The 27,415-nt window shown below is 51.7% G+C and overlaps 1 protein-coding gene across 1 annotated transcript in view; it reads right to left on the reverse strand.

Annotated features, from left to right (window-relative positions):
* RAB40C (RAB40C, member RAS oncogene family) overlaps positions 1–24,071 on the reverse strand; it is a 35,667-nt gene extending 11,596 nt beyond the window's left edge. Inside the window, exons 1-3 of the mRNA XM_064726137.1 lie at positions 23,590–24,071; positions 6,462–6,522; positions 3,747–3,807 (exon numbers count right to left, since the gene is read on the reverse strand). Coding sequence (XP_064582207.1) covers positions 3,747–3,807; positions 6,462–6,522; positions 23,590–23,743 — 276 coding nt within the window. The 5' untranslated portion in view covers positions 23,744–24,071. The remainder of the gene's footprint in view (positions 1–3,746; positions 3,808–6,461; positions 6,523–23,589) is intronic.
* Positions 24,072–27,415: the final 3,344 nt, after the last annotated feature.

The raw sequence follows: 27,415 nt of genomic DNA on the forward strand, positions 1-27,415 counted from the left end.
TTGCCTCCAAGGGGATTTGCATCAGCCTTCCTACAGCAGAAGTCTTCAAGTCTGGTGATTCCAAGACAGTAGAAAGGAAAGCAAACAGCTCTGAATGCATCCTGGAGACCACACCAGGAGTACTGCACCCAGCTCTGGGGCCTCCAGCATGAGAGGGATGTGGGCATCTTGTAACAGTCCAGAGGAGCCCATGGAGATGCTCCCTCTGCCCTGGAGCCAGGCTGGGAGAGCTGGGGGTGCTCACCTGGAGAGGAGAAGCTCCAGGGACACCTCAGAGCCCCTGCCAGGGCCTGAAGGGGCTCCAGGAGAGCTGCAGAGGGACTGGGGACAAGGGATGGAGGGACAGGACACAGGGAATGGCTCCCACTGCCAGAGGGCAGGGATGGATGGGATATTGGGAATTGTTCCCTGGGAGGGTGGGCAGGCCCTGGCACAGGGTGCCCACCCTGGATCCCTGGCAGTGCCCAAGGCCAGGCTGGGCAGGGCTGGGAGCAGCCTGGGACAGTGGGAGGTGTCCCTGCCATGGCAGGGGTGGGATGGGATGGGCTTTAAGGTCCCTTCCAACCCAAACCACTCCATAACTCTAAATCAGAGAACTCAGAAGCATTTCTGTGTTTCTCTGCCAAGACCACATAGGTTATGCTGTATTTACACTAAGGCCATGCCAGAAGAAGTCAGCTTCTGCATACTGAAAATAACTGGAGGTGTTGGAAGTCCACCCTTGCAGTCACACAGGCATTTGTTATTCAAAACAAACAGTCCTCTTGCTTTGGTTAACCATTCAGAGTACAAATTTAGATATTTTCTTCTTCCACTGAAAGCTGTGGTGAGTTATTTAAGAGACATGGTATCTGTATTTCTGTTAATACATGAACAACACTGGAACATCACATGGGAGCCAACCCTTGTGGCTGAAAACAATCTGAGTATTACTCCAAGCCACCTGGAGAAGAGTGTACAAGGACTCCAGTCATTTTCAACAGGCATTTTCTCTGTGCTCATCTCCTGGGCACTTCCAGAGGGCCTGGAGAGACTTCCCTTGGGAATTACCTCTCCCCATCCTAGGCTGCCTCGCTCCTTAGGGCTGGTTTGCTGCTTTTAAGCATTGACTCTTTGGGCAGACCAGGATTAAGGCATCACAACAGCACTTTGGAAAAGGCATTTGTTGCACAAGCAGAGGGCAGTCTTGAGGCAAAGGTGTGAGCTACACCTTGCTGTGCAAGGGAGCTCCATTCCCCAGCATTCAGCCATGAATTGCTGTCTACACCTTCCTGAAAGCAGGTGGGAGTCAGGTGGGGATTGGTCTCTTCTCCCAAGTAACAAGTGACAGGGTGAGAAGAAACAACCTCAAGTTGTGCTAGGGGAGGTCTAGATTGCATTTTGGGGTAATTTCTTCACTAAAAAGGTGGTTAGGCATTGGCACAGGCTGTCCAGTGCACTGGTGGAGTCACCATCCCTGGAGATGTTAAAAAAATCCATGCAGAATGTGGTGCTGAGAGACATGGTTTAGCTGGGCCTCGGCAGTGCTGGGTTCCTGGTTTGCCTCGATGAGCTCAGAGGGCTTTTCCAGCCTTGGGGATTCCATGGCTCTATAAAGCACTCCCACTAGAGGTCCCCCTGCCTGGCTGATGAGGTTCACTGTCTCAGACTCACTCCTTGGGAGAGGGGTAGGCAATGATGAGGCAATCCTGGCTGATGTTCAGGTGAGAGTTCCTGCAGCAATACTGATAAATACAGCTGAAGAAGGTCAAGAGCTTCACTTTGAGGAAGGAAGAGAAAATCAATCCCTTTCAAGCCTGTGGGCAGCCAGGTACATGACACCTTGTGGCACCCAAGTGCAGTGTCCAGGGAGAACAGGCTGCAGGAATCACAGGGAGGGGCTGTGCCAGTGCCTCACAGCTCCAGGCAGGTTCCAGACAGACGTGTGTCCCTCTCCCATCCAACTGGAATGTTCTCATCACTGCCCATTTCAGCTCTGCCCTGTGCCCCAGTTTGCCCTGTGGCAGCAGCAGGTGCAAGGTCTGGTGTGTGGGCTCAGGCTCTGAGGGTGCAGTGTCTCTGCCAAGACATTTGCTCTGAGGAGCTCCAGGTCACACCAAGGGGAGTTACCACTGCCCAGTGGCTGCACACAGGGCTAAAAGCTCCCAGGTGACATTCCTGGACACAGCAGCTGCTGCTTTCCATTCCCTGTTTGATCTGACACAGCAAGGTCTTAGAAAGAGCCTGACCAAAGCTGAGTTCTGTGGTCACCAGAAAACCACACTGACCAGTTCTGTTCACCTCTGACTGGTGAGTGAAGCAACATGGCCTCAAGCCCACAGGTTCCATGAGAAGGCTGTGGATTCCTGATCCCTGGAAGTGCTCAAGGCCAGGCTGGATGGGGCTTGGAGCACACTGGTCTAGTGGAGGGTGTCCCTGCAGATGGGAGGGGATTGGAATGAGATGAGCCTTAAGGTCCCTTCCAAAGCAAATGGTGATTATGTGATTGGGGTTATAGATTTTTCTGAAAAGTAGTAAAGGCTGAAAGAAAATGAAATGTAGATGCTGAAAGAAACTCAGACACAGGACTGAACATGTGAACAGGAGATCCTGCACTCTCCCACTGCAGAACTCCACCAGGAGCACCAGGAAATTGGCCTCTGCTTCAAAGGAGCTGCCTCAAAGCGTCCAGACCACCAGAGATGTGCACTAACATGAATGAACAGGACATGGGGAGATCTCAACAGCACACTCCAGGTGAGGTGCTCCTATGTCTGCAGCACAAGGGAATTTGCAGGAAGTCAGAGAAAGAGAACAACACAGATTCTGCCAGTTAGCAAAGCAAATGTCTACAGATACAAGGAGCAAAAAGCCAAAAGTGGTAAGAGCTTGAGTAGAAGTACAATGCTTCCCAAAGGCTGGGAATCTCCCAGGATACTGGCCTGCTTAGGAGGCTGATAGACAGCTTCTGTCTAACAAAAGAGGAATTTTCTCCAAAGCTTTCCAACTTGAAAACAATAAGGAAAATAAAGGAACTCATTTAACTTAGGTAAACTTTATCCTGGAGGGACCCTGCCATGCTACTAAAAGGACAACAGCAGAACTGTCAGAAAGCACTATTAAACAGCAATTTATTAAATGCAATTTTCCAGAGGACCACGAGATTTTTGTGCTGTTGAGGATCTTGATGTTATTCTGGAGCAGGGCCCAAAGGAGAAACTCAAAATGTAACATTCTGCCTCATGTTTTGAGGAACACACATACTTTACGTTCCAATTGAGCTGCTCTAGTTTCAAGTCTGCCTCAAACACACAAGTAGGAGCCACCCCTATTTTTGGAACTGACTGGAAAGCAACACAGACTGGAAGAACTCCACTGGGAAAGCCAGTGCCATATTTAAACAAATTTTTAAAACCTCAGAAAGTAGGAGCTCCCACATTAAAGCTGAGGCAGATCAGGAGCGAGAATTGCCTCATCCTCCCTGACGACCTCTCAGCCCTCCTCTGGAAATTAAGAGTGAATATTGTCTGCACAGACCTTTTCTGTAGGAGTTTAGCAAAGTCTGCCATTCACTCCCTTCTCTCCCACCACTTCATAAGAAGAGAATCCCAGGCAACATGACAACACTGATTGTCTCTTGTCATCTCCAGAGATCCTTTTGGTGATCAGTGCATTCCTCTCCACATCTCTTTACTATGGCAGGAAAGACTTACACATCCCAAAGTTCAAGCACATGTGTCCATCAAAGCCCTGAGAGCAGCACTTACCTGGGCTCCCCTGGAGTAGGATCTGAAAATAGTGCAAAATCTTCCTTGCCCTGAGGTGTCCCTAAAACACAGAAAAGTTACAGCTATGAGAGGTGGAGAACTGACTCCCATACTCCCATCTCCTACTGGCCATAAAGAAATAAAATAAAAATCAGGGTTGATCTTGTCAGATCTTTAGGACAGGCAGGGTACCCAAAGTCCTCTGCATGGTGGGTCCTTCTGGGGAAGAACTGGTGGATACATCTCCACCTTTGGGTACACGTTGTCACTGTCATTGTGCTTCCCATGGAGAAGACACAAGCCCAAACCTTGGCTGCAGCACTACTGGATGATGTGTGAGGGTATAAGTCATTTTACTCCCTTGGGCAAAGGATTTTCTGCCTGGTTCCCTTCAGTCCTCAGGAGTTCAAAGTCAGAGTGAGTGTACAGAGGTCTCCCAGCCATGGAGAACAGCCAACCTAAATATGACCACTCACAGGAGGAGAAACTGCCACTAGGCTTCACCTGTTTTTCCACTACATTTTAACCAAAATAAAGGGAATTCTCTTGGAATTCTCTTTATACCCAGATCCCTGACAGACCTGGTCTATATACCCTACAGAAAGTGAGGATCAGGAGTGGGGTACAGTGTTTCTAGACCACTGTGACAATAAGGGGCCTTTCAGTCACTGTAACTTGTCTGGACAAAGTGCAAATAAGTGTGACAACACTGCCAGCACCTCACAGTGCCCTTCTGGAACAAGACAGCAGAGTCCAGCACTCTGATTTAACCAGGATATACTGAAAAGTGTCAGGCTCATCAAAGACACATTATGGTGTTTCTCAAATCTATTCCCTGGGCCAGGATAAAAGACACTTCAATGACCACTGGGAAGGCTGAGGAATCCCTCAGCCCCAGATTTGCAGCTCTAGGAAAAACACACTGACCTCACATGCAGGACAGTCATTTTTTCAGATGTAAAGCTTTGTAGGATCCTGGACATCAATCTAACAGCCTGTGCTTACACATCCTTCTCCCTCAACAATCAAATACTGGGTAAGTAATGGTAAAAGATTACACTAAGGCATCATCAATCAGTGTTATCAGCTTTTCAGTTTCTGTGCTGTTCTCCAGCTCAAGAATTACATTATAAAAAGATGGTTTCAAAAGGGAAGCACTAAGTTACTACACACCTGGGGCTGAAAGGTTAAAATAGGTATCTTACAAGAGAGACAAGTATGCAAGTGGCACATAAAAACATGGAGGCTACAAGAGATAAATTAGCTGCTTCTGTTCTTTTTTGTAAGAAAAATGAGGACATTCAGCTTCAAAGAGCAGGGGTGTAATTAAACCACCAAACTACACACTGCCAGAGTCAGACACTGAGGCTTAGAACATGGAGTTCATTCCTATTTAACAATTCACACATGTTACTAATATTCCTGTTACTTGACCCAAGCATTTCTAAGGGGATATTTAACTCCATGTTTTAGGACTGTGTCATTCCCTAATTCCCGGATCTGTGTGAAAAACAGGGTAGGGACAGACAACCTATCCTGTCCTTCCCTTCCTCTTTCATCTCCTCAGCCTGCTGTGTCAGCTCCTCAGCAAGTGAGACAAAGCCCAGCCAGAAGGGCTCCAGCTGTCCCTCAGGTGCTGACAGATAAGGCAGGGGTTACCCCTCCCAGGCAGGGCTCTCCATCTGTGTCCCAGGCTCTGGGCACTCCAGTCACTCCTGCTCCCCAGGGCTCACCCCACCCTGACGCGGTGATGCCTCCTCACTGCTTGTTTGAATTTTCTACTCAAGGCATTGAGGAATATCCAGCTGCTGAGGGACCAAGGGTTTCACCTGTTTTATTTTCTACTTTCCTTCTCTTGTTTCCATTTCTCATCCTTGGATACAAGGAAAATCCAGTATTGCTTCCAAAACAATACCAGTCCCTCAGTGATTGAGAGCAGTACAGGAACATAGAATGATGGAATGGTTTGGTTGGAAGGGATGTTATACCCCAACCAGTCCCACCCTGCCATGGCAGGGACACCTTTCACCACCCCAGGGTGTTCCAATCCCCATCCAGCCTGGCCTTGGGCACTGCCAGGGATCCAGGGTGGGCACCCTGTGCCAGGGCCTGCCCACCCTCACAGGGAACAATTCCCAATTCCCAATATCCCATCCATCCCTGCCCTCTGGCAGTGGGAGCCATTCCCTGTGTCCTGTCCCTCCATCCCTTGTCCCCAGTCCCTCTGCAGCTCTCCTGGAGCCCCTTCAGGCCCTGGCAGGGGCTCTGAGGTGTCCCTGGAGCTTCTCCTCTCCAGGTGAGCACCCCCAGCTCTGCCAGCCTGGCTCCAGAGGGGCTCCAGCCCTTGGGGCATCTCCATGGGCTCCCCTGAACCTGTTCCAAGATATTCATGTGCTTCTTGTGCCAGGAGCTCTGGACAAGAGAACTACAGGTGGGGTCTCCAGTGCAGAGTAACAGTGAAAATGGTCAGTTATGACAGACAATGACTGAATTCAGCCTATTCCAGCAAAGAGCAGCATGGTGCTTGTGCTACTTGACAGCAAGGAATCTTGTTTGCCAGAGTAACTTTCTGGTAGGAGCAGCCAGGAAGTCCCACCACAGCCCCAGGGATGGTCCACGCTCTCCACAGCCCAGTACAGCATCCCCTGGCCCTGTGTCCCTGCTCACCTGGCCTGAGCTCCCAGGGTTTGGGTTACAGAGGCTCAGAACACTCACCAGAGTTCCAGCTTGACCCTTCTGCCGTCCAACAGGATAGTAGTGGTCTTGTAGTCAATTCCTGAAAGAAAAGCAATGAAAAGCTGAGCAAAGCCTGAGAACATCTTCAGAGATGCACAAGAACCTTGCTCTGCCCACATGGAGCTCTCATTTCATGTTTCCTAAAGGGATGTATTCTCCTTGTTCTGCTGCCTCTTTGAGGGGAGCTACAGAGACCTGACAGGACCAGACTCCTGCTCCATGGCAAAGGCAGCTCTGTGGAGCTCTATGAAAACACACTTAACCCCTACACTGCTTCTGTCTTCTTCATTGTGGTTTTAAACCTCTCAGAATTTGAGCTCTAGAGAAGTTGGATGGGGCTTAGAGCAACCTAGGAAGGTGTCCTTGACCATGGCACAGGGGAAGGAACAAGGTGAGCTTCAGGGTTCCTTCTAACCCAAGTCACTCCATGATTCTGTGAGATTCAGTGATTTGTAGCATTATCCCACATGGCAGTGATAAATGAGGCTTCTAGGGGGTGAACAGACAGAAACAATTTAGATACATCTCTGCTACATCAGCCTGCACTCCCAGCATTTCTCAACCACCACTGCCTGCAGCAGCAGGGCATTTTGGGAGAGCTTACAGGAAGGCTGTCCAAAGCTTGCTGTCCCTCCTTCTGAGCAGCTCTGGGGTGTGGATCACAGGGGCCAGGTAAGGCAGGACACACTCCCCCCTTGTGAAGGGCTGACAAGCAGCACAGGAATCTGATTTTGCTTTTCATGAAGCCCCAGCACTGGAGCAGCAGAAACCCCACAAACCCCAACAACCAGCAGTGCTGGCATGCAACTCACTCACACAAGGGGTGTCCACTACCTTCAGATACATCAGAAATTTGTTAAAAATGGGAGCCTGTCTCACAGTCAGACTGAAAAGTTTGAAAAGAAACAACTCCCCTTGCAAGCAACAGGCCCAAGCCACATGGAACACAGCATTCCCTGAGCCCCAGGGCAAGAGGCACAACTGCACCTCCCACCTCTGCCCAAAGCTGAGGGGCACCAGGAAAAGCAGCTTCTCTGCAAGCTTAATGAGCTTCAAGTGTAGTGAAATTGCATAAACAAAGCAGAGAGCACCATTACTGACACCCACTGAAGCATCAACTAATTTACAACCTTTTAATAAAGCAGAGTCACTTCACTCTAATTACATCAACTTTACTTTTTCTTCTTGCCAACAGATATCAAACTTTGAACATCTATTAAACCCCACACTGTGTTATGTGCTATGACCTGCATTTCCCTTTTCCTGCAAGGAGAGCACTGCCCTGACAACCAAACAGACAAGTTTGTCAATAAAGCAAATGGATTTTTCTGAGTCATCCGCAGGAGTTCCCTGTTAGTGAAAAACAAATTAGATTTCAGCCTTCATAGGGTGCTATAAAAAGCAATAAAGATAATTATCTTAAATTCCAACTATTTCCAGTGCTGTATCACAGAAAATAGGCAGTTTACATTTTATCTTCCTCCAGAGACAAGTGAATGATCTGTATTTATTTCCAGGCAGACATAAATCTCCCTCATCCCCAGGGATGGTGAGGAGCAGTGGGAGTAAGGCTGCTCTGCTACCAGAAGGGAGCATCCAGACATCTTCCCCTGCCAGCTCCTGAACCAGGACCTGCTGGGCTGTTAGGGAATAGGCTAATTAAGCCCATTGCTCTGATTCAGATGCAAAATCCCAACAGACTCTGGCCCCTCCTTAGGCACAGGAGCTCCCTGTCAGCAGAGAGCCCGATCACCCCCAGTGCCAGCAGGGCACAGCTGGAGCAGCTGCAGGAAAGCACCATGGATGGGAACAGGGACAGTTTTCAGGGCACCAAGGCCAAATGCTTCCAAAAATGCCACTGCTGAGCTGAAACAAATTGCTTGACTACAGCTTTTAAAAGTGAGAGAGGTTCAGCTAAACTGGGAAGAGAAGGAAACTTGTTAATGGAAATGTCAAATCCGCAGATGTCGTCATTGTGCTCCTCGCCCACTGACTGCCCAGCCTACACCCCAGAGGAACATGGGCTCCCTGTCCTCAAAACTCCTGACTTGGTCACCAGAGAAATGCTTTAAATAATCCATGTTCATCTGAAATTACACCACATACTTTAATCCAGAGGGACACCAGTCTTTGGGTGTTACATATGCTGGTCCAAGGAGGTCACACACACTCCAGTTAAAAGCAAGCTGGTATCTGGTTATGGGCTGAGAAATGTGCTGCACTTTTAAATGTACAAACACCCAAACTGAGACTAAAGGTTTTGGAGCAAACTCTGCCTACAAGCTCATTAATGAAAGACAAAAATCTGCACAACTGCAATGTTTTGGAGAAAATTTCAGCTTCCTTTTTCCATAAACACTCAGTGCATCGGGACAGCTCAAAGGCACTCCCTGGTTTTGGTCTGTTATTTTAGCTGGTTAGCACTGAGTATGCTGCAGTTCACAAGCACAGCTCTCCTGTGGCTCTCCAGGTGAGACAAAATCTGCATCAATTTGGAGGTGCCCTCAAAATCATGGGACTCTGCACTGTGCTGAACACCAGTACGGGCCCCTTTCAGCCCCAGTAACCCACAACCATGTCCTGAGCTGCAGCCCAAGGCACTCCCCCAGTTCCAGCTCACAGGGAAGCTGAGCAGCCAAGCTCCCTTTCCCAGGCCCAGCCTACAGCTCCAGCTCAGCCCTGGCTGCCCCCTTGTCCCAGGGATCTGGGGACAGAGGGTCACAGCAGCCACTAGATGCCACCTCTGCTCTGAAGCTGCTGGCAGTGCATGCCCACGGCCATACCAGGGCTGCCCCTCCAGCTTTACATTTCAGGCAGCTCAGACACAAGTTAAGGGAAGTTTTTAGAACACCCTTTCTAGAACAGGTGACAGCGTTTCCCCTATCTGAGCATCACCTCTGCTCACAGCCAAGCACAGCTGATTTTGGGATGGACACTGAGAGGCTCTGATGCCACTCCCCTGACGGAGAGGGACCAGCCCCGGCACGGGCAGCTCCCGCAGCACACACGGCCCCAGCAGCACACACGGCCCCACCATGGGCCTGCTCCCTCAGCACACACGGCCCCACCATGGGCCTGCTCCTGCAGCACACACGGCCCCACGATGGGCCTGCTCCCTCAGCACACACGGCCCCACCATGGGCCTGCTCCTGCAGCACACACAGCTCCACCTTGGGCCTGCTCCCGCAGCACACACAGCTCCCTCAGCACACACGGCCCCGGCACGGGCCTGCTCCCGCAGCACACACGGCCCCACCATGGGCCTGCTCCCGCAGCACACACGGCCCCAGCACGGGCAGCTCCCGCAGCACACACAGCCCTGAGATCCGGCCCTGCCCGGCCCCGCAGCAGCAGCACTGGGAGAAAAGAAACCACTCTTGTTTAAAGCCTATTTTATATCAACTGATCTCTTTCTGGGCCGATATTACCATGATGCAACAAAGCAAATGAGGCTCAGAGAACAAGTCTGGGCTGTTCTCTGGGATTTAGCATTCAGGCCGACTCCTGTGTTATTTTTCCAGCCCTGCTTTAGACTCCTGTTATGCTGATGCCATCCCAGCCCCATTCCTGCAGCAGAGAGATGACCTGGCACAGAGGGATCTGCTGTACCAATCCTGTACCTGCCAGCCTGGCACAGAGGGATCTGCTGTACCAATCCTGTATCTGCCAGCCTGGCACAGAGGGATCTGCTGTACCAGTCCTGTATCTGCCAGCCTGGCACAGAGGGATCTGCTGTACCAATCCTGTATCTGCCAGGCTGGCACAGAGGGATCTGCTGTACCAGTCCTGTATCTGCCAGCCTGGCACAGAGGGATCTGCTGTACCAGTCCTGTATCTGCCAGCCTGGCACAGAGGGATCTGCTGTGCCAAGCCTGACATCAGACACCCAATTCCCCTCCATGGAGCTGGGTTTCATGCTCCTGGGCAAGGTTCAGGGGAATCCCAAACCTTTCTTTCTTTCTTTTCCAGTTGCTCTAAGGAAAACCTAAGAAAGCAAGTCATTTTCCCATGGGAACCCACAGGATGTGTTGTAGGAAACTCTGATCCCTTCCAAATTACTCATGCCAAGCACAACACATTTCACATCAGTATCACCTGAAAACTCCACACCCAACCTGAGCTTACTTAAAGCTTTCACCCAAAAGATGACACTTGATGTAAAAAGGAAAAGTTAAACCCCTCCAAGAGAAATGGTAACTCTTTTCCAGCACTTGATACCACTTTGTATCAGGCTGTTCCCTTTCCCCTGGGAATTCGTGGCTCAGACACACGTGTGTGCCCACTCTGCCAAGCTTCTGCTCTGCACCTGCATGAGCAGCAAAAACACAAAGGAGGGGGCAGCAGCCAAGCAGGTACATGGGTCTGGAAAAGGAAGAAACACAAGGGAGATGTGCATTTCATGCTCTCCCTTTAAAGGGGTTGATCTCTTAGGAAAATTGCTTTAAACAGCTCAAGTGAACAAAGCTCTATAAATATTTACTACAGAAACATGGTGGCCTCTGGGTTTTGTGTGGGTCTTTGTTTCAGAGAAAAGGAGACAAGTTTGCAGCTGTAACTCATCAGGTGGCTCTGCCCTAACACCTGGGTGGAGGCCAGGAGGGCACCTCCCCTTAACAAGGCAGGTTTGAGCAAAACCCAAGAGCAGCGAGTGCCTCTTTCCTCCTTCAGCTTCCCAAGGTGATCCCCACTGCCCTGGGGGAGGGAGATCCCAGCTCCAGGGCAATGCCAGAGCCAGCACTGCTGCTGTGCTCACTGGTCCACATCAAGGGTCCTCCTCCAGGGATGCTCCAATGATCCAGGGCCCAGCTAACACACACAGCACAAAGGTACAACCAGGGATGGAGGGCTCAGCCCACATTAACCAAGCCAGCAGAAGGATTTCCTGAGACCTTCCCCAAAAGCTGCCAGCACCATCTCCAGTGTGTATCTGCAGTGTCTCTAAGAAGAACATCATTTATTCACAAATCTGGGCCAGGAGACATTCCAGGTGATGCTCAAAAAATCTCTTTCCAAAGGAAAAAAAAATTAAAAGTAGTAAAAATAAATCAATGTACTCAAGTGAAACATTGATAACAGTTTTAAGACTTGCAGTTTGCTTTCCTTCTGAGAGAGACTCCTTGTCACTTGCAGTCATTTCCAGTTTGTGTGAGTCAGATTGGTCAAAGATGCTTTTTCCACCTCATTTCTTACATGAATGTTTCTGCTTGTGGGAGCTTGGAATCCACCTCGCTGTTAGTCCACCCACAATAAAAAAACCCAGTGCACATTATTTTAACTTCATTAAAACTCAGTTCCCCCAGCTTGCAAACATGTGCTATATGATGCAACCTCAGCTTTTTTCCTCCTTTTAAAGCTTAAATTTGGTTTCATTTATTTATAATTCAAAAGAAGATAACCAACCTGCTTGCAAAGAGATACAGAAGGTCAACAGGCAAAATTGGAGGTGTGCAGTGATGATGAGCCAAGGCCAAACCTTTACTCAATGCATCATATAAATAAGAAATAAGATAAACTGAGTGGACTTTTGTTACCTGACTAATGCTGCAATTCAGTGGATTGTTCCTTTATCTACAGACATAATTAAGTCAGAGTGGCTGCATTCTGCAACTCCTGATGGCATCTGAGCACTCAGAAGAGGGCTAAAGGTGAGCTGTGCCTGGTCTCTTACAGCCCTGCAGAAATGCTCTGCTCGACTGGGAAATCTCAAGGCTGGCCCAGAAGCCACAGAAAGACTCAGTGTGTCACCACAGAGCCTCACCCAGCCAGCCTGGTGATGGACTTTGGTTTGTGACTCTCATTAGTGCAGCTGAAGCCACCACACCACAGATGTGTAACTGAAAAAGTTGCATTTTCCCCCAAACACCCCGGGCTCCTCTGTTTGCTCACAGGTCATCAGCTCTGTACAAGGTCTGGGGCACCTAAAAGGCCTCACTAAAGGTTTGTAGGTTTAGTGCCACACTGACCACTGGCTGCTGGGAAGAGGGGACAGCACAGGGCTGGAATGAAAGCATAGAGAATGCACATCAAATATTTAACTTGCTGAGATTTCACAGTGAACTCGAGTGAGCAGCTGTGAAGGGCTGGTCATGCTGTGTGGCAGCAGAGAGGAGCCTCGGGAGAAAGGGACACAGAGCTCTGGGAGCAGGGAGCTGACAGATTGAAACATGCCATGATTATAAAACACCAACAGCATCCAGCCAGGAATTTGTAACCTGTGTCGTGACAATCCCTCCTTACACACAGGGAAGGATCAAAGCCACAATCACTCAGTGTGCAGCTGGGCTCAGAGGCCCGTTCTCGCTGCCACAAAGGTAGATAAGCACCTAGGAACACTTCAGAGTGGGTCAATGGACTGCAAATCCTTTATTGTGTGTTTGCAAAAGGAAAATATCAAGGATGAATCTCTGGTGAAGCTTCTCAGCACCAAGGACTCCAGGAGCTGTGACTAAGCAGGGATGGGTAAATTTGGTTTTAAAACCTTATCAACAGTTTTGTCAACGCTGTGGGTGCCAGGAACACCACAGCAATTGTGAATTTTTGTGAGAACATAAACCATGCATGAGAGCCCTGTCCCTTCCAGCCAGGGGTCCCCATGAGGGGTCTGGTCAGGGTGTCCCCTCCTCTGAGCCCTCCTGCAGGGCTGGCACAGCCTGGCTGGGTGTCCCTCAGGCTCCCCCTGGCACACCTTTGGGGACACACCAGCATGTTTTCTGTCACATACACTAGCTGTCATCTTACTGGTGTGTATGCAAGACATGAGCTGCTGAAAGGTCCCTCCCTCTCCCTCCAAAGGGCCTGTGCCAACCTTCCTGCTGGATTCAAAAAGGAAAAAAAACCAATTTGTGCTGCACACAGTGCAGAGGCTGCCCTTTCTCCAGTGCTGGAACTGGAACTGCACTCTGCTAAGTCCAGCCCAAGGCCATTAATGCAAAAATTCATTTATCCCAAAGGCCAGTGATACCCCAGCAGTGTCCAAAGGCTCCTTGTGGATTAAAATGTCTTATTTTATGGTTTTGTTGTTCTGGGTTTTTTTACAAGCCCTCAGCAGCCTGTGAGTGAAAAGGCAGAATTCACCTAAGAGAATTGTTGGTTGTGGGTAAAAGCTGATAGAGGAGGACTTGTTGCTTCACTTCTAGTCAAACAAGGCAGACTGGCATGGAAACCACAGGTGGCCAGGAGCTGCTGAAAGCATGTTCAGAGCAAACAGGTCTAACCAAGTGTACTAATCCAACACCAAACCCACTCCCAGGCAGAAGGAGCTGCAGGGCCAGCACCCAGGTTATGCATGCACCCACAGATGTAGGTTTAAGATCCTCTAGTTTCACAAACACTTTACAAACAGGCAGAAACATCTGTAAGAAGATACCACAGGTGCATTATCTTCCAGCCCAGCTTAGAGGAGTAGTTACTGTCTCTGTCATCTGTAAGTGATACTAAATTGTTCAGAAAAAACGCGGTATGAGGCACAACATAACAGATGTTGCAGATGTGGCATCAACATAACAGATAAAAAAAAGAGAATTCAAGCTATTCAAATAGCAACTGATGAAGTCACCCAACCTTAAAAAGTGTGTACAGCAGCACATTAACAGCAGCAATTGAACTAGTCAGCTCAGAGCTGTGAGCCACGGGAAAAATCCCTTGCAAACAACACATGAGCTCATCCTTTTGAGTCATGCATTCAATTACCTACTCTTTAAAGAGAAACAAATTATCATCACCAACAACAGGGGTCAACCAAACACAGGTGGATCCATCCCAGGTCTGTGTCAGTTTACTTCACAGTATCACCACTCTGTTTTGAGCAGGATGAAAGAAGTTTCCCAACAGCATCACAGCAGAACAGCCCAGCTGTGCCTGCAGAGCTGGGACTGAAGGTCAGCAAATATGGGATTTACCTCTGTGATCCTGTCCTGCACCCTAGCTGAGCTTTGGGAACGGGATCAAGAAACCCAACGAGCTGCCAAGCACCTCGTGCAGACACCTGTTGAAACTGAGAGACAACAAACGCCTTTCAATTCTCTGTAGTTACCCAGATTTGTACATTTTCTCCTGAAAAACACACTCCATCTTCCATTCATTTCAGCCGCTTCATTTCAGCTGAGAGGGATTTCAATTATCTGTAGTTACCTAAATTTGTAGATTTTCTCCTGAAAAACACTCCATCTTCCATTCACAGCCGCTTCATTTCAGCTGAGAGGGATTTCCACTTAGCCTGGAAGCCTTTCACAGGAAGGCTGCTCACATCAGTTCCCAGGCATCTTCATCTGCAGCTGAGAGGGTTTGGAGGTGGGGATCTCTGGCAAATAATTGCTTGTTTGGTTTTGTAACCGGCCAAAAGGAAAACATTGATTTGGAGACCTCGAAGAAGGGCGGATTTGCAGATTTCACTTGCTCACTGCTTGCTGCAGCCCAGCACCGTTCCAGCAGCTACATGGTCCTCACACAGAGGAACTTTGTTCTGGGCACACTTAAGGGGGACAATTGCATCAGAAAATGGCATTTGAAGCCAGGAGCAAATCTGTTCCTAAAGCTCCAACAATTTCAGCAGACACCCGGGAAATCCCAGAAACAGCCCAAAGTCAGTCCAGAACCAGGGATGTGAAGTGGATTTGTGCTTTAGAAGAAAATCAAGAATGATTTTATGCACAGAAGCGACACCAAACAAAAGAGTTTCTTCATGCCTTGCAATTCAGATCTCCATAAAAACCACACAGCTGCAGGCAGAAACAAAGGCAGCCTGTGAGGGAAATCAGAGGGCACCATAACAGTCTGCATTGTTGCTGGATGACCGTACAAACATCAAGATATGCTGGGAGACAAAAAAATCCCCAACACTCAAAAAAATCCAAGCGTTTGTCCAAAATACTTTGAATATCCTATCCCTCCATGGTTACACTTCTGTGGACACTGTGCAGGGGATGCTGCCCTGCAGCATCAGAGCCTCATGGCAGCCCCACACCGTGCCTGGTGCATGCCAGCCTCAGGTTACCCCTGCTCAGGGATCCTGCAGAGGCTGCCTCTGATCCTGGCACCCCCAGCCACACCCCACTGGCATTTCTGGGTTTTGCCAGCAACAAAACAGCATTTCCAGAGCCATGCTCCACACCCCAACACCCAGAGAGAGCTGCAGCCCTCAAGCTGGGTGTAGGCAGGTTAAGCAGACACCTGCAGAGCTCCCAGAACAGCCACAGAGATTCCACTCCCCAGGAATTTCTCTGGCTCCCAAGTTTGGTCTTGCTGCACCAACCAGGGCCAGGAAAGGGCTGCTGCATGTTGGGAGCACCAGGATGGCTGCTAACACTGCTTTCACCTTTCCCTGTGCTGTTTCCAATGACAACAGATCTCCAGGGGCCTGACTTACAGGGCATGGCAGGTGTGCTCAGCTCTCCCTCCTTGCCCTGGAAGGATGGACTGGCCCTGTTGGCACAGCAAGCCCCTCACCACACACCTGTACAAACTCTGCTGCCTCACAGCAGCTCTCTCCAGCCTGAAACCAGGTTTTCCAAGCCCAAATTGGAGCCTCCCAGGTCCCCTCCTGACCTACAGGACAAAGATCTCACTCCAGCTACCCTGGCAGCCACTCTGGTGCACTTTTGCTGTCACCAGCGAAAAGCCAGCATTTGACATAAAAAAAACCAGAACAAAGTATTGAATTTCAGCCTTTTAATACAGATGAGTCCCACAAGAACACAAGTGTGTCTCACCCACAGAGGTGTTCCACAGCAAACACATTTGCTGGCAGGGTGAGCAGCACAGGTAAGAGCTACCCTGCAGAGTTTCATCTCCTTGTGCCACAGCACAGGCTGCAGTGTCCTGGATGGATTTTACCACTGAGTTACTCAGGCAGCTTGACAATGTAAGAAAAACAACAATTCTTGGGACAAAAAAGGCTTTAAGATTAAATAAATGATGGGCAAAATGGGGTGAGGGGGTGGGTTGCTGCATTTTCTTTGTTCATTGCTTGGTTGGGTTTTTTTCCATAGTTCTGTCTCCAGTCCACTTGGCCTCCACTCCAGGACCATGGGCAAAAGGCCTGTTACAGGTGCTGCTACAGCTGGTACCAAAGGAAACAAGGCAGGGTAATTTCTGTGCCCAGGACTGAGCAGGGAGCAGGGCCAATCACCTGCACAGAGAGGCAAATGGTACAGTAAAACCCCCAAATGGTCCCAGGAACCCAGCAGCCTGGCTGGAAACAAGTTAAAATCCCTAAAAAAAAGAATTTTTTTTAAACTCTGCATTTTATTTAAAAGGTTACCCCAAGGATGCTCAGAACCTTCTGTTAAACTGCCATTAATTACAGCCTTTCAGTGTGCCCTTTCTGCCTGTCTCCTCCTTAACCACTGATGGTTTAAGCAGCAAATATTATGTTTGAATTGCACAAAGACTTTTGTCCCAATTCAATGCCCAATCCTGCACAGAACATGCAGGACATTAAGAATTTCAGGTGTTATATTTATAGGAGAACAGGTGTCAAAGTTTGAACATGATCTAACAACATCTAGAATGGGCCAATGGAAATGAAACAAAGATGATGCAGAAAAGAGGAAGAAAATCTAAAAAGCTGTGGCTACGTAAAAATCCTTTCAGCAAATAGAAGCTCTATAGGAACAAACAATCTCCAAGCTATGTTGCAACCTTACTATTTACTACAACTTTTGCAGAAGCAAACAGACTCTGATGGAGGTTTCTTGCCTTCAGCCACCACCCTCTGTGCCCCAGGGTAATTTTCTTTCAGGTGAGTCTCACCTTACAGCAAAGCCTTTAGCAAAACAAAGCTGAAGGTTTTCACATTGGAGCTTCCTTCCTCCTCAGTGCCTGCAATCACACAGGAATTGATATGACATAATGCTCCTCTGGAGTGCCAGGGGACAGCGAGGGGCAAAGGGAAAGAAATCCAGATTTTAACCAGCAGGGTGATAAAAGCACAGCCCAAAGCCTCAGCTCAGAGCCTAGCTATTCTCAAGTGCAATAGAAAGATGCTCTGCTGTTCTGAGACATCGAGGCTGCAGAGGAAAACATGCCAGGGAACAGCTGGAAACAAAAGCTGGAGGAGGAGGAGGAGGAGCAGACTAACTTCCGTGGTCTTTCCTATGCAGCTTAAATACTGAACCAACCAAAAACCTCCACACCAAGAGAGGTGTGGACAATTCTGGTGTGGAATCTGGAGAGAGCAAACCCTGCCTGCTTTTTACAAACCAAAACCACAGCGAAACTTTTAATCCCAGTTATTAGAAGAACATTCCACCCATTTCAGCTTTGTACTGCTCAGCTCACATCACCTTTGTGCACTCAGGGCTCTGGAACACATTTACAGCCATAAAAGCTGTGCTTTTATAGAGGGATTAGGGGTGGTGAGAACTCTGCAGTGCAACCCAGAACTTTTCAGAGTAGGTCCCTCCCCAGCTTTATAAAATCTCCACAAAAACACAACCATCCTCAGAGGTTCTGCACACATAACAACCTACACTGTTGTGCACATCTAATCCTGACTAGGGAGACACACCAAACCTGCCAGACACTCACTTTGGGGGTTGGGTTTTGGCTGGATGGGGATTTTTTTGTTTGTTGGCTTTGTTTTGGAATTTAAGTTTAAATCACAGCTGGTTAGTCCCACAACAAGCAGGGCTGGAGGTTCAGCACTTATCTTTGGAACTATTTTTCACACAAAGCTTATGTAGTAAACAATGGAGAAACAAGAGATGCTGGAGCTGTTCCTGAGTTGCCTGCTCTGATGAGATCAGCTCTGCATCTCTGATGACAGGGAAGTGAACATCCCTGAAGGACACTGATGCAAGTGCTGGCAGACAGCAGGAACTGCTGCAACAACCACTCTGCACTCTGCAAGCCATCCAAAGAGGTTTCCAGCAGCACAACCAGCACAGTCCAGCTCAAACATTTCCTGCACATCAGTTGTGCAGCCACTACAGGAACGTGATGGCTGAGCTGCACTTGGAACACTTTGCCTCAATCCTCCTTGCACCAGAGAGCTAAAGCCTCAAAGTGAAACATTATTCCAAGCATTATTCCAAAGAATACAGTCCTGCCAGAAAACAAAGAGCAGTTTCCATGGGTGTGCAGCAGCTGAAGCAGTGGGGCAGCCATGGCCAGGGCTGCTCCAGCAGAGCAGGACACGCTGAGTGAGGAGGAGGAGGAGGCAGCAAAGCAGCACCAGAACCAAGGCTTCCCTCCCTGCTGATGCCAGAGAGCCCTGACAGTGCAGCAGCACCAGGATGAGCACTCAGCTGCTGTCACAAACCTGGGCTCAACACCTGCAGCTCTCATGCCTATGCCCAGCAGGTGCCACTACATCAGTGCTGGCCCTGGCTGAGGTTTTACTGCACACGGGGTCAGCCAGCAACTCCTGTCTGCTCAGGAGGGTCAGCCAGTATGAAGAGAGGTCCTGTGCTTACACAAGTTCAAGTTTAGAGCAGAGCTGCTCAGCTGCACACTTGTTAAGGCCGTGAAAAGCAAACCAGTGTAGCAGGACCTGCAGCCAAACACGGCAGCACCACAGAGGCTGCTGATTAGAAGTGAGAGATCTCCATGGTCAGTCTTGGAAACTCAGGAGGCAAGGAGCAGAAGCACTGGGAAACATCCCTTCACATGCCCTCCATGGCAGCAGGGAGGATCACACAAAGTGTCTCTCCACCCTCTGCCTGTGCAGGCTGCTGCAGGACAGGTTATCTCCTGCTCGGCATGGAGCTACCAGGGAGGTTCTGGTTGCACGCTGGTACCTGAGGGGTCACAGGACAGATCAGGAGAGGAACTGCTGTAAAGGAAGACTTGAAAGAAACATCTTAGAGATCTCCAGATTCAGACAGTTGCACAAAAACAACCAGAGGGAAAAGACATGCAAAGCTGTGGATCACTCAGATAAACAACCTGGTAATTAACAGCAGCCCCCAGGCAAACTGGAAGGGATGGACCACCTCCAAGGGCTGGGCAGTGTCTTCAGCTGCCTCTCCCGTTCCTCCTGGCCAGGAAAAGGGCAGGAAGCTGCACTGCCCCAGCCCTTGCTCCTGGCAGGGAACCCCAGCCCTAGTGGGCTTGTTGCTGCCCAGGAACTGAATTCCTGCACTTCTGCTATTGGGGAAGAGTTCTTGGGAGAGATCCAGTTTCCACCTGAACCATAAAATCTGTCAGCAGCACCTCAGGTGCCTTTTCCCTGACATTGCCTTGGGCCTGGATAGCAGTGGGATACAGAGCACCAAAGGATGGTGCCTGAATAAAGGTACTAAAGCCCAGCCAAGGGACAAGGCTGAAAGGAGGTGCTGGGACTCGGTGTGTTAGGGCTGGTGTCAGCACCAACTCTGTGCAGGGCAGGGCTCTCATTTCAGCTTTTGTGTGCTCATTGCAAGATCAGAGTGAGGACATTGGCTGCATCCTCATCACTTTCTTAATACAAGCTGAGGACAGGGAAAATAAAAATAAAAATCCACCCCCTTTCCAGTCAAAGCCATCTGCTCCAAAACACGCTCTACTCTCTCCCTAACACACATTTCTGCTTCTTTCCTGTGGGAACAGCAGCAGGTGAGGGGGAAGGCAGCGGCAGAAAAAGCCCTCCATCATGTGAGGAGGGGCACATCACCCTCAGTCTGTGGTGAGGCTCTGGGGCAGCAGCCCTGTCTCCCAGGGCAGCCCCAGCCCTGCCGAGCACTGAGAGCTGCCCTGACTCACCAGGCCTCAGCTCAGGGCTGGCTGCTCCTGCAAGCCAACAAACCTGCTGGGTGAGCTCATTCCAGCACATGAATAACCAGCTATTCCAGAGTGGATGTGTGACACGGTGGTGACAAAGCCACCACGGGTCCCTCAGGTGAGGAGCAGCCTCGTGCCCCTAATGCACAAACACAGCCCCTGCTTCACGTGCAGCTCCACCACATCCATGGCCCAAACCACGCCAGAACCAACACACTTCTGTCCTGCTTCAGTGCTCGGGGATGGATGATCTGTGTGATCTGTGCAGGGCACTCACCCACAAGTAAAGCACAGTTTCACTGAGTCTGCTGTAACCAACCCCAGGCTCATGGCACAGAGCAGCCCCTCCCTGCACCTGGGGAGAAGGAGGCAGCACTGACAGCACAGAGGCCATTCAGGGAAAATGCAGGATTTCAGGTTCCCAGGTGAGATCCTCCAGAGTAGCTGAACCTCTCAGAACAGCATCCTGCCTCCACAACTACACATTTGGGAAAGGGAGGGTGAAAGCTGGGAAGAAGGACAACATTGGAAGCCCAGAAGAGCATTACTCCAAACAATAATAGGAAGGGTTAATTCAGGGTCTTCTGTGGATGGGCAAGAAAAGGCAAAAGCTAAGTCCAAACCAGTTCCAATATGCAGGGAGCATGCTTGGCTGATGCTCCTGGAGACTGATACACTCCATAGCTCAGCATGAACCTAGCAAGGAACACACAAGTGACACCTGAACGTCAATCTCCTCCTCAAAATGCCACCTTTTTGTCACCAGGAGTTCCATACTCACTGGCCTCACAGCTTGCAGCAATGGTCAGGGCATTGCTCACATCTCCTGCACCAGGAGTAACAACCACCTCTGCTCCCACAGAGGAGCTTTATTTTGCCAGCAATTTAAAGAAAGGACATTGCTGAGGCCTTGCTATGCACCACAGGAACTGCAGGGGCTAATAGAAGATGTGCCTGATTTAGACTGAGGTGCCAAGCTCCAAGGCTGTGCTGAGAAGTGACACTGCTGCTCAGGGATCCTGAAAAAGGATGGACAGAAGCACCTATGGTGCTGTGTGACAGACACAGCTCCCACTGCACCCCAGCTCTCAGATACCGGACACAGGCAGGCAGAGGCTGCTTACAGCACCTAAAATCCAACAGAAAAAAGGCTTTTCATCACTCAGCTGTGTGCTGATCCAACACCCAGTGCCCACGGAGCAGAGAGGAATCCCTGGATCCCTTTTCTAATAGGCTGGGTAAGAGCAGCTAAAATACAGAGCAGCTAAAATACAGAGCTACATTTACAGGGCTTCACTTCTGAGGGTGTGCCTTCCCCGAGCTGGAAGGACAATCCATTCCATGCTGCATCACAGAACCTGGCTGCTCACAACTGTTTCCACAAAACAGAGCAAAAGCAGCAGACCCTAACTAGACAGAGAAGGCAAATGCTCTCTCTCCCATCCTGCCAAGGTCAGGGACCTGAGCTCCACCCGAGATGTCCCCACCACAAGAGCAGCTCAAAGCACACACCAGTTGTACCTTCTGCACTGACCAAAACAGTGGGAGATGACACAACACTCATTTTAAAATTGGGATGTGGGATCTGGGAGGCGATGAGGACGAGGACAATGTGCTTACAAGCAGCTTTACAAAGAGAACCTCCACATAACATTCTGGCATTGCTGTTTTGGGATGGCATTAGGTACGTGCCAAAGAGGACGCCAGGCTCGAGCTGTTCCCAAAATCCAAGAGCCCAGGGGATGGTGTCTGTCAGGGAGGGGAGCAGCATGCCCTGTCAGCACGTCCCAGCTGTGCCAGAGGCACAGGGAGTTCCACTGCCAAGGCTGTCAGCAGCATCAGCAGGATCAAATTCACTTGGATATCAAAGCCACTCCAGCTGATTATCCTAAAGGTGCGTCGCCTCCCAGAGCCAACAGAAGCAGAGCCTGTCAGAGCATATATTACTGTGAAACAACAGTGTGTGACCTAATTCTCTAATTAGGAATGGGCTCAGTTGCCCACAGAGGACAAGGGAAGGTTCTGAAATTATTCACTGAGATTTCTTTTTCCAACAATAAGATGCTGGTATTTAGTTGCTACAAAACAGTGGGTTCTGAGACAAAAGGTCTACAGCCACAGCCAAAATCCCTGTTCTTTGGGTCTCATGCCTATACCAAAGACCCCACTTAACTCACTCCTTATTCCTACCCTGTCTGCTTCAAACCCACTTCAATCAGAAGACAATTCCAGCTGCAACACTTCACTTAAAAGAGCCACCCCGTTACACTCTACATAGTAAACACCAACCCCACGGAGCAGTTCCACAGCTCCCGGGTGAGGCAGGTTCTCCAGAAACACAAACTCTCTTCAGGGAAGCTCCGGAGCACCCAGCACCTCCTCAAAGGCAAACCACACCAGCCCAGCCAGACACCCGAGGAGATGAACGATAGCAAAGCCTTCTCCTTCCTGAAGAGCTGCTCCCATTTCACAGGCAGCTCCACTTCTGAGTCACCACCTCCCCGTAAATCTCCGTGGAGCAGGTGTGCATTTGCATCAGCTCCTGGGGAGCTGCTGGTGGCTCCAAGGACCGAGTGTGGTCGGAGCCACACCACTCTGCACGCTCCAAATTTGGCCCGTGCTGTGCACCAAGGAGCTCCCGATTCCCTCGGGTTCCTGATACAGACAAAACTCAGCACTACCTGCTCCTGCCCTGGGCTGCAGCGACGATGCAGGGTCCGAGCCCTTGGGGATGTTATTGTGCACGGAGGAGGGGGAAGGATGACAGATTGACACCCACAGCAGGACCCGCACCCCGCCAGGCCGCGCTACACCGTAACTGCAGGAAATGCACAGCGCTACTCCTTGGCTCTTAATTACGGTCTTGTGATAGCGTAGTTAATGGTCTGTCATGGGCTCCATTAGGAACCTCGACGCTGGCAGGAGGTGGATCAGCCAACGCGGCCGCTCCCGGTACAGCCACCGAGGCAGAGCGGCTCCGGGCTGGGAATCAGGCTCCAGTTCTTTTGTTACAGCCCCGGCTTCCTCTGGGAACGGCTCGGTCCTTGTGGCAGCCGGGGAGAGGCAGGGAGGGCAGCCCTGGGACCGCTGGGGAAGGGTCCGGCTGCGCATCCCGGGATTACATCAGACACCAGCCCCTCTGCCCACATTCTCCTCCAGATTTGGGGCATTTCAAGGAGCTGAGGAGGCCTCTGAGCTGCCTGCCACGCGCTGCGCTCCGAGTTAATGAAAAAAAAAAAAAACAAAGGAAAAAGCAAAACAACCCCTCCCTGGCCGCCAGTTCGGCGCTGGGGTGAGGGCCCTCGGGGTCCCCGCGGGATGCGGTGACAGCAATGGCGGGGGAGGTGACAGCGGCAGGGGTGTGACAGCGATGGGGTCCCGCGGCCCGGTGCCCCCCAGCCCCCCTTACCGTTGCTGTAGGCGTAGGGGGACTCGGAGGCGCCGTCCTGCAGGCTCTCCAGGATCTCCCCCTTGCCCACGTCGCTGTCGCCCACCAGCAGGAACTTGAGCAGGTAATCGTAGCTCTTCACCGGGCTGCCCTGGGTGCCCATCCTGCCTCTCATCGGCGGGGCGGCCCGGCCCGCATCCTCCGCCCGCCAGCCTCGGGCTGCGGCCTCTGCCCCGCCGCCGCTCACCGCCGGCCGCGCATCTTCCGCCGGGGCCGCGCTGGGACCTGCGGCGGAGGAGGAGGAGGAGGAGAAGGCGGAGGAAGGGCCCGGCCCGGCCCGGCCCCGCAGCGCCCCCGCCGCTGACACGGCTCCGCTCCGCCCTCCCACTCGCACAAAGCGCCGCCGCCCCACCGGGCCCCGAGCCCGCTCCGCCCCGCCGGGCCGCAGCACCGCGCCAGGTCAGCCCCAGCTCCGGTCCCGCCACCCACCTCAGCCGGGCAGGGCCGCCCCCGCCTCACGGAGCCGCCGTGTCCGCCCGAGCCCAGGCGGTGCCTCGGCCCCGCTCTCGCCGTTCCCATAGGCTAAACCGCACGTCAATCAGAAATGGCCCCGCCTCCTCCACATATTCGCCGCTTCCATAGGCTCAGCCACACGTCAATCAGAAGCGCCCCGCCCCGACGCGCCCCTGAGAGCTCAGGGGGCAGGGCCAGTGGACGGCTGGGCGACTGAGGACTACAGCTCCCGGCGTGCCTTGCGGGAAGAGGAGCATGATGGGATAGCGAGTAGGGCGGGGTAGTGCTCGACGCGGGAGGGACTGGGGTAGCGGGATTGAGGGGGAAACGGGACTGCGGAACCGGGATTGGGAGAGCCGGGATTGGGGAACCGGGACTGGGGAGGGGGACTGGAGGAACCGGGATTGTGGAACCGGAGTTGGGGGAACCGGGATTGGGGAGCGGGATTGGGGCACATCCGTGTGTGCGGGGCACCCAGGTGTCATCCAGGAAGGGGGGGCATCCACATGTGAGCTGAGCATCCCTATGGGAGGGGCTCGTAGATTGGGGCACATCCAGATGTGTGGGACATCCAAGAAGAGGCGGCACCCAGGATTTGGGACATCCAGGTGTCAGAGATGTCCAGGTGGGTGGGTACGTAGGAGGGAGGGCATACAGGTGTCCTCCTCCAGATATGGGGTGGGCACGCAGAAAGAGGGGCACCCACAGTTTGGGGCATCCAGGTGGGTGATCATCCATGTTATGGCAGGCAGCGGGTTTTGGGGTGGGAGGTGTGTGCACCCCATTGTCGGTGGGGCAGGGGCAGCCATGGGGACATGCAGCGTGTCCCCAGGGAATGGGGCTGTGGGTGCTGTACCTGGATGTTCTCCACTGGAATCCCTTGGCATTGGCCTGAGGAATCACTCCCAAACCCAATCCCAGGGGATTCCCGATGGAAGGTGTGGAGGAACCCCTCCCTGCCATCATTGCTGACAAACCCCTGTGCTGAACAGAGCATCCAGAGCTGGGCATTTCACCATCCCTGTTCCCAGCCTGCTGCTCCAGGGAATGCCGTGCCCACGACCCACGTGCCCTGAGCCTGTGAGGATCCTGCAGCTCCTGGGGGAGCTCTGCTGGCTGCTCATGCCAGAGGGTCACTCATGGATGGAGAGGGAGAGGGGATGGATTCAAGGGGGATGTTTTTATAGAACCACAGAATGGTTTGTGTTGGAGGGACCTCAGAGACCAACCAGCTCCACCCCTGCTATGGAGGGACACCTCCACTGTCCCAGGTGCTCCCAGCCCTGCCCAGCCTGGCCTTGGGCATTGCCAGGGATCCAGGGGCAGCCACAGCTGCTCTGGGCACCCTGTGCCAGGGCCTGCCCACCCTCCCAGGGAACAATTCCTAATTCCCAATATCCCATCCATCCCTGCCCTCTGGCAGTGGGAGCCATTCCCTGTGTCCTGTCCCTCCATCCCTTGTCCCCAGTCCCTCTGCAGCTCTCCTGGAGCCCCTTCAGGCCCTGGCAGGGGCTCTGAGGTGTCCCTGGAGCTTCTCCTCTCCAGGTGAGCACCCCCAGCTCTGCCAGCCTGGCTCCAGAGGGGCTCCAGCCCTTGGAGCATCTCTGTGGCCTCCCTGGGCTCTCTCCAGAGCTGTTCCCTCTCACAGGGAGGGGGGCTGCCCCCTCTTTGGGGGTCTCTCTGGCTCCCTCTCCTCTCCCACAGCCTGAGGGCTCAGCTCCTGTGCTGCCCTGGATCCCTCTGGGGCCTGTTCTGGTGAGGGGTTTGTGTCCTGTGGGCCAAGGGGATCCTCACCCTCAGCTGCTCAGTTTGGCTTCTCCATTGGCAGGGGCCAAACCCAGCCCCACTCTGTGCCCTCTGCCAGCTCCCACGGCTGCTGCCAAGCACAGTGAGAGCAGGGACAGGGGAAAAGAAAAGGGCAGCTAAAGCCACCCCAAAGAGCAGCCAAAGCACACCCAAAGAGCAGCTAAAGTGACCCCAAAGAGCAGCTAAAGCACACCCAAAGAGCAGCTAAAGCCACCCCAAAGAGCAGCTAAAGCCACCCCAAGGAGCAAATGTCCTCCTGCAGCCACTGCCATCCCTGGCCACTGCATTGCCAGGGTAAAGGGGCTTGGAAGGTGAAGCCTGTGCAGAAACACCCACCCAGGGCACAGCCTGGGCAGCAGAGCAGGGGAAGGAGAAAGTGGGGACCCGGGGATGTTTCTTTTCTCCAGGAGGAGAGAAAAGCCTCATTTCTGTCCAACAGTCCAATGGATCCAAAGCAGTGCAGGTGGACAGGAGAGGATGAGCAGCAATCTCCTCTATTTTCTCTCTCTTTTCTCAGCCTCTGGGTCTCAGTCCTGGTGCTCCACAGGGCAGCCAAACCCTCACTCATTCCAGGGATTTCTCCTGTCTTTGGTGGGATGGTGGAAACCAAACAGAGCCCAGACAGGTGGGAATTGTGGGAAGATGTGGGAGCCAGAGGGAGAGGGGCAATCCTGGCAGGGGCTTGCTGCAGTGTGGGGACTTTGTCACAGCCATGCATTCAGCTGGGAGAGGGAAAAGGAGAAAGGGATGGAATTCAAGGGAGTGAGTGCTCTGGTGTGAGGAGGGAAGGAGTGGCCAGAAGGATCCACCACTCCTAGGCCCAGCTTGGGCTGCTGCTCAGATTGTGCAGAGGATTGTCCCCTGTCCTGCCCTCACACTGAGCACACCCCATGGGCAGGGCATACTGTCCCTGTGCTGCTGACAGCCACACTGTGCTCAGCAGCAAGGCAAGCTACAGGTAAGGGCTGGATGTTCCTCCCAACATCTTTGTTCTGGAGTAATCAAAATCCATTCAAGTTCTGATTAAAAGGTTGAGTTAACCAATAAAACCTATCAGTAGAACAAAGCTCTCCATCCCTAAACTTGCACACAAGCACTGGAATGTGCAGCACCCCTCAGCCCTGCTGCAGCTGGCACTGCTGGCACTGGCACTGTCCTGCTGTGCCACTGCTCTGCCCAGCACTCCTGCCTGCACAACTGGAGCTCTGATGTGCCTGAAGCCAGGCAGGGCTCGTTCCTGGACTGGTGCACAGGACTGTGTGTGTGTTTCACATCACCAGGCTGCATTTCACATCACCAGGCTGTGTTTCACATCAGGGCTGCAGGGGGAAGGAAGTCACCTTCAGCTGGGGCTGGTGGTGACATTTAGAACAAGCCCTGTGTCACTGCTGTGGGAGCACTCTGCTCCTGCTGAACGCCTGGTGCCTCACGTGAGGGAAGGAGAAATGCACAGTGGCTTTGAACTTCCCTGCCAAACCTCATCACAAACACTCACACACTTTTAATGAAACTCTCAATGAGTCAGTGC

Source organism: Zonotrichia leucophrys, chromosome 14 (genome assembly GCF_028769735.1).
Source record: "Zonotrichia leucophrys gambelii isolate GWCS_2022_RI chromosome 14, RI_Zleu_2.0, whole genome shotgun sequence".
NCBI lineage: Eukaryota > Metazoa > Chordata > Aves > Passeriformes > Passerellidae > Zonotrichia > Zonotrichia leucophrys.